Source organism: Trachymyrmex septentrionalis, unplaced genomic scaffold (assembly GCF_001594115.1).
Source record: "Trachymyrmex septentrionalis isolate Tsep2-gDNA-1 unplaced genomic scaffold, Tsep1.0 scaffold60, whole genome shotgun sequence".
NCBI lineage: Eukaryota > Metazoa > Arthropoda > Insecta > Hymenoptera > Formicidae > Trachymyrmex > Trachymyrmex septentrionalis.
The window spans coordinates 1,460,948-1,468,904 of record NW_017305779.1 but is presented as its reverse complement, the minus strand read 5'-3'; the positions used below and the strand labels follow the sequence as shown (position 1 = coordinate 1,468,904).

Sequence of the window (7,957 nt, the reverse complement as noted above, 5' to 3'; positions counted from 1 at the left end):
ATGACGCGTAAAAGCACAATTAATCGTACGTTAAAATTAATGCTCACTCTGTGCGGTATATGGCCAGGCACAACGTGTGTTATAATCTGCAGGGCGTATTGGATTATCGCATTAGCAATAGATGAAATTTGTCACTGCCGTTATCTTTTAATGCATTTGCATTCTAAAGATATTTTTGACCTGATGGACTGTTTCAGTAGTTTCCTAACGCAAGTAAAATTTTCAATTAAATTGATTATATTCTGGCTGAATGAACGGTAAGTACATGCTATAGTAAATAATTAGCATATGTGTTATCTAAAGTTATTTCCATTATTTTCTGTCATTACTTTCTATATTTATTACAATTAATATAATATATATATAGATAAACAAAATAAATAAAACAATTAAAATAATTTAATAATCATTATTTATTATACATAAATATTTGTATTTTTTAATTTCTTACAATAAGTGTGTAAAAAATTTTTGTGCACATTTTATTTGTGCACATTTTATTTTGCCAAATGTAAATAAGAAACGGAATGTTAGAGTATTATTTAAAGAAAATAATACATAAATAAAAATACGTTTGTATACATATAAAAAATTATTTAGTAATTTATAAAAATACTTTATACAGTATACTCTAAATATACAGGCTTCTGTGTCTTACATTTCTCCCATAGTCAAATAATCAAGTTAATAATTTGTAGAAAATTCTTTGAAATCTTGACGATAATGACAGAAGACTGGAACGATTGCACTAGCAGTAACATCAATATGCGCGAAACAGCATGCAAAGCTAAAATAGCAGATCGTATCACTAATGCAATGTTCACTCTTCATACGTTAACTATTGTTGCATATAGTATTGGCGTCCTCTTAGCTGATATCGACATTTCCGAGCAATCCGAACTACCTCTTCTCTTAAAAGTGGAGCTTCCTGTCAATATAAACACAAAACGCATGTATAAAATGCTTCTGACAATGCAATTTGTGCATCTTATCATGTCCGGCTGCGGAACAGGTCTATTAAATGCTTTGCTCTTAACTTTGGTAAGTAAGTTGCAACGCGTGCGAAATATACATGTCATAAATAATATATATTGGTAATTATAAAAATAATTGCAATATTATCTTAAATTTTTTTTGGTTTTGGCTATTTACTGCATTAATTTGATTAATAAACATAATGTATCATTTTTCTTTCTAGACTTTACATATAGGAGGTCAGATGGATATTTTGCGTTGCTGGTTAAGTGAACTCGTACCACGAAAAAATGAAGGATCCGAAACTGTTGCCGTCACAACAAATAAAATTATTCGCAAGCATCAAAGAATCATTAATTTTTCGGAATATATTGAGGATTTATATACATATATCGCGTTAGTGCAATTTATGTCGAACACTGTGTTGATTTGCTCTTTGGGATTTCTTATTGTAACGGCGAGTAAAAACATTAAGTATTAAGTATTACACATAATAATGAATACTGTATTTTATAAAATTAAACGTTAATTTTTGTTGCAAAATAAATTTTTTGTTACTCGTTAGGATAACGCAGAAGTTTACTTATAATTTTAAAACGTATTTAATAATTGCTGCTTTAATAATAAATTGCTGCAGGCAATTGGCAGTCCCGATGCAACGGAGCACATTGTGCGATCTCTTTTATTTTACACCGTGACGAATCTCGAAGCATTTATATTTTGTTACGCAGGAGAATATATAAAAAATAAGGTTAGAGATGAGAAAATAATTATAAAAATAATGATTATTTTGAATTGGAAGAAGAAATTTTAAAACATATTATGGCAATCTCTTTTAACAATTTCCAACTTTCTTCAGAGTAAAGCTATCGGAAATGCGGCGTACAATTCCGCTTGGTATGAAATGAAGCCTAAAAACAGCCGTAATTTAATATTCGTGATATTAAGAGCGCAAAAGCAATTGACACTTACAGTTGGAAAAATAATGGATCTCTCCTTAGAATCATTTACAAGTGTAAGACTTATACGTAGCACACAAAATAATTTTGGACAATAATTATATTACGTAATATTTGTATCAAGATACTTTCTATATAAAAATGACTTTTTGTCTACTTAAATTTTTTTCTGCCAATCCATTAAGTTTGTAAATTTGGTATAGCAATATTTATATATAAAACGTTTCTTGGTGACAAAATCATAATCTTCTGAAATATTAATATCTAATACAAAAAGATCGTACTTTATTATAGATCATGAAAGCATCAGGATCATATTTGTCAGTATTGCTGGCTATGCAATAATCACGTCACATATTTAAAGATTTTTATATAGTAGTTGTGAAGTATATATCATGTAAATATATCTTCACTAGTGATGCGTATAATACAACATATATTTTCATGGCCTAAATAGTAGTATAATTTAGATATTCTAAAATCGTAGTAATCTACAATAATAGAAAATAAAATAAGTCATTTTTTAAATGTTATCAGAGTACCTTAGCTTTCTATTTTCTAAGAATTGTAAGATAATTATATTATATTATGTCATATCAATAATATTTTTAGTCAATAATTAAAATTGAATTAATGAAAAATACGGAAAGCTGATGTGACTTGTGTGTCTTCCATGTCCAGTTTTTCACAAATTTGAATTTTTAAAGAAAATATTAAATAAAATAGTTAAATAATTAGATATACATACACTTCTCGTTACAAACAAATAAAATTATTTACACGAAAATTATTTACAAGAAATATAATGTTATTATCGAGTTAACGACATTATATCATTTAATCTGTTTGAATATTTATTTGCGTAAATTCTGATTAACATATATATGATATATTATTTCACATACATTTTCAGATACAAATCTATGCATTTGTTAATCATAATTGTATATTATCCGTATCTATATTTTTAACACAAAATTACTTTTAGCTATTATATACAAATTAATGTAACATTTTGTAGTTTTATATATAGTAGCCTGTTTGTTCATTCTTTAGAGATTAGGACTTTCCTAAAACATTGTGGTCACGATTGAGCATCGGACATATACATCGTATCTACGTCCGCACGTATCGTTACATATTTAAAGTGAACAATTTACGATTGTAGTACAAACGCACAATTTAGAGGAAAAAAAAACCTCACGTGTCTTTCCGTTTCTTATGTTAAATAAATGAAAAACCACAACAAAATGTATTCACGGTCTATGCGCTCGGCACAATGAAAATATTTAATGAGCAACTCCAATTACGATCAATTGCTGATGGTTGAATCTATTGATATTTCTTTGAAGCTTCCAGTTTTCTTCATGCATGCATTCTATAATACGTAGAAACGCATGCGTTTGATCAGAATATATTTCTTTTATCTACCTGAAGTTTTTTGTTCTATTATTGTACGTACCTTGATGAATTCGCTGTGTACAACGGAGAATAAAAAGAAATGAGAAATTATGACTCGTAAAAGTACGCTTAACCGCACGTTGAAATTTATGCTCGCTTTGTGTGGTATTTGGCCAGGCGCATCATATGTTCTACCTTGTAGAATATTTTGGATCATTTCATTGACAGTTACCTTATTCTGTCACTATCGTTATTTTCTGACACATGTACATTCTGCCGAAATATTGGATTTAATGGATTGTCTGTCCAGTTTCCTAGCATATTCCAAAATTATTATTAAGTTCCTCGTGTTTTGGTTAAATGAGCGGTAAGTATATATTATTTAATTTATACAATGTCGAAAGCATTAGACAAAAATATTACAATTGATGTTACTATAATCATTCATGTAAAACTTCTAGCGAAAGATATATATTGTTATTTTAAAATTACAATCTTACAGACAATTTATTTATACAACTTTCTCTTTAAAAATAGTATTGCAAATAATATTATTATGTAATCACCAAACATTCTTTTTAAAACATAATATATACATTTCACACTAATTTGAGCAGGTAAGAAAATATTATAAAGCGCTCTAATTAAAAAATATTGTTGCAATATTTTTACTTTATAATATTAATATATAGTTATATTCATTATATTAATAATTTATAAACAAAAATTGTGGATGAATAAAAATGAATCTTTATTTGTTAATTATTTGTTAATTTTAAGTGCCTAGACATTTACATGATGACAATTAAGATTATCTTGCGATAGTACGATTAATAAAAGAAATTATTCACAGAAAATTCGTCGAAATTTTGACAGTGATGGCAGAAGATTGGAATGATTGCGCTAATAGTGACATTAGCATACGTGAGACAACACGCAAGGCGAAAATATCGGATCGCTTTACAAACGCAATCATCACCCTTCATACGACGACAGTTATTGCATATTGCATTGGTATCATCTTAGCTGATGTCGATGTCACTGACACTACAAAAGAACTACCTTTAGTCAATAAGGTAGAAATTCCTTTCGACATAAACACTCAATTTACATACAGAACTGTTTTAATCACGGAATTTTTACTTATGATTCTTTGCGGATGGGCGGCTGGTATAACAAACTCTTTATTATTAACACTGGTAAGTTAAAAATTCTTTATCCATGCAAATTGTATCTAATTAAAATGATAATACGCGTTTAAAATGCCAACGTAAAAGATGCAAAAATTAAAATGGCTTTTAAAAAATTTTGTTTGTTTTGACGATATTATTTAATCATTGTGTGTTTACTTAATTCGTCGTTTGAAAGAAAAAAATAAGTAATGATTCATCCAAAAAAATCAACTCTTGTTAAAAAATTTGTATTCTCCAACGCATTTTTAAAGAATTACATGTTCAGCCGATTGTAAGACACTATCAATCGCTAACAGCATTGCGCACGTCTGACAATACTAGCCTATATTTTTGCTTCCTTTGCTGTTTTTTTTTACAGAAATATAATCAAAGAACATAAATTGTCAGACATCACGTGTCACCGGATGCACAGCTCCTTAAAACTATGTTGAAGAATAAAAAGTTGATTTTTCAGAACAAAAGTCGATTTTCTCTTTATAAGATCCTCTAAATTTTGTGTTAGAGGTCCTAAGACATTCTGTATATATTTTGTTTTATTTTGTACTTAAGATATTTTTATTTTTAGATTCTTATTTTTTATTTTCAGATCTTACATACGGCTGGCCAAATCGAGATTATGCGTCACTGGCTGATGCAGCTTGTGCCTCGTAGGAATGAAGATAAACATAAATCAATAGCTGCGACTACAAGTAAAATTATTCAAAAACACCAAAAAATCATCAGTTTTTCAAAAAACATTGAAATACTTTATTCGTATATTGCGTTGCTTCAGTTTGTGTCAAACACGATAATGATATGTTCTATAGGTTTTGTTATCGTAACAGTGAGTAATACCATTAAATATAAACTATTGTAATTCTTCCAATTGTATTTGACAATAATATAATATTGTTTAATAATAATTTATTTTTTATATTGCATAATATTATTTATGTTGTATATTTATACGTTTACATTTTCTTTGTTATGTTTAATTTAGATTTTATATTATATTGTAGATATGTATTTTTAATAACCTCTCGTATATTATTTTTGTAAATTTTCAGGCAATTGGAAGCCCCAACGCGGTAGAACAAATAATGAAATCAATTCTATTCTACACTATAACAAATCTTGAAGCATTTATATTTTGTTATGCTGGAGAATATTTGAATAACAAGGTTATTTGAATAACAAAATAATATTCATAACAATGATAAAAATATATAATTATTTTCTATATTTCGTAAAATATTGTAAAGAATACTATAAATATTAACAATTTTATTATTTCCATTTTCATAGAGTAAAGAAATTGGGATCGCGGCGTACAACTGTGAATGGTACGATTTAAAATCTACTGAAAGTCGAATCTTATTATTTATTATATTGAGATCACAAAAACAATTGACACTCACAGTAGGAAAGATGATGGATCTGTCTTTGCAAGCTTTTACAAGCGTAAGATTTATATGTAAACTTTTAATCTTTAAACACAAAAAGATAGATACATGACAAAAAAACATATATGCACTTGCTTATTATATATAAACTTATAATATTAGAATATTAATTCTAATTTAAAATATCAATTTTCAAAACAAAAGTGACAACTGGTAACATTATTTTAGATCATGAATGCTTCAGGTTCATATTTATCAATGCTGTTGGCGATGCAATAAACGGATCAATACTTTTAAGTAATTATAGAAAATATAAATTATTCCTAATTCACTAGTTATAAAATGCATATTGTAATATAAAATATTTTTTCAAATATAATACAAAATAATCGTAAAACTTCTTATTTTTTTGTTTCATCGGTACATCTACAGTTAAAAAATACCGTAAACACTGTTTATTATGTAAAGAATAAAATTTATTATTTGCTTAAATTCTAACAAGTAAAATAATATATAGTTCCGTAGCGTCGCACTTTATAATTTTTATTCCTGTCGATTCTTTCTCCTCTATAGATTTTAGAACTTTCCAGAGAGATCATTGATCACGATTGGCCACCAGATATTATTGTCATATCTCTGCTTAGGTATAAAATTTTTAATTTAATTTAATTTAATTTAGTTTAGTTTATTGCCAAGCTCTATGAAAAAAAAACATGTTAACAAAGTAATAAACATAAACATAAAATATGAATCATTGTATATTTAAAACAGACAATTCGCGGTATACTATTAGTAGATTAGTGCTCAAGAGAAGGAGAAATGATCCTTCTTTTTTTCTCCTTTCAACCAATGAAATTCACGAAAAATAATAACAAATATATTATATATACACCAAAATAACAATACGTTTTTATATAAGATTTATCTAAAATCATTTTATCTCGACATTAAAATAATATATTTTTTATACTTGTATATAATTTATAATAAATTTTAAGTAATTAATATGATAATATTGTTTATTTGATTAACTATAAATTTTCACTTTTGTATACGTTATTTGTTATATGTGTCAGATATTATAATTATATCTATCTTTTGCGAATAGTTTCGATTTATTTAAATTATGATGAATTTTTCACATATATTTTTAAATTCCTGATTAGAAATCCATGTAATATTTGTAATATTATTATCACATTGCTAAAACAGAATATTGCTAATAATACATAAATTATTATAAACACTGTTATTACAAATAACATTTCGTTCACGTGAGAATTCTCTTTCCTTCCAATTTTTAGTCTTTAGATTTCAAAATTTTCCTGAAAGTCCGCAGACTGACTGACTATAGACTATACATAGTCAATTTATCTACCTCCGTACGAATCATTGCATATTTAAAGTAGACAATTCGCAGTTATATTATCGACAGTGAGGAAAAAATAATTCTTTGTTTTTTTTTCTTTTATCTTGATGAATACATTTTATTGGTCAGTTGCGTTAAGGGATATAACTGTTTAATAATGTTTTAGATTTTTTTTCTACCTCTTAGTCTCGGACAGATGTTCTGTGATGTATAGTTTCCATCAAAATATACATGTAAACTATATTTCACCGAACAGTCCATCAAAGATAGATACACACTTGGTTGAAGCATATTTCTTACCAAAGATTTTCATTCTGTTATCTGTATATTTTGACAAACTTATTCATACGGACAAGAAAAAAAAGCTATACGGAAAGAACGGTATTAAGTATGTAAAAATTTAGCTCAATACACGTCTAAAAATAATTTTATTGAACTGTCAAAACAATTATGTAGGATATTGAAACTTGTTGTCAGAATGTCGAAGTTTCTTTGCAGTATTGTTCAATATAACAAGTTTCTTACATAATTATTTTGATGGTCTAACAAAATTAGTTTCAGATTTGTATATCTAGCTAAATTTTTATATATGTTTTAGCAAAATCGTTTTTTTCGTATAGAAAATTATGGATTATCAGAATCCGCTTAATCGCACAACAAAATTTATACTCACTTTAA

General features: G+C 26.9%; 1 protein-coding gene across 1 annotated transcript in view; it reads left to right on the top strand.

Annotated features, from left to right (window-relative positions):
* The window catches only part of LOC108752489, a 17,632-nt gene continuing 9,675 nt past the window's right edge, over positions 1 to 7,957 (top strand). The window contains 9 exon segments of the mRNA XM_018493334.1: positions 1 to 257; positions 699 to 1,041; positions 1,199 to 1,432; positions 1,613 to 1,726; positions 1,835 to 2,003; positions 3,423 to 3,702; positions 4,189 to 4,534; positions 5,575 to 5,688; positions 5,813 to 5,968. Coding sequence (XP_018348836.1) covers positions 1 to 257; positions 699 to 1,041; positions 1,199 to 1,432; positions 1,613 to 1,726; positions 1,835 to 2,003; positions 3,423 to 3,702; positions 4,189 to 4,534; positions 5,575 to 5,688; positions 5,813 to 5,968 — 2,013 coding nt within the window.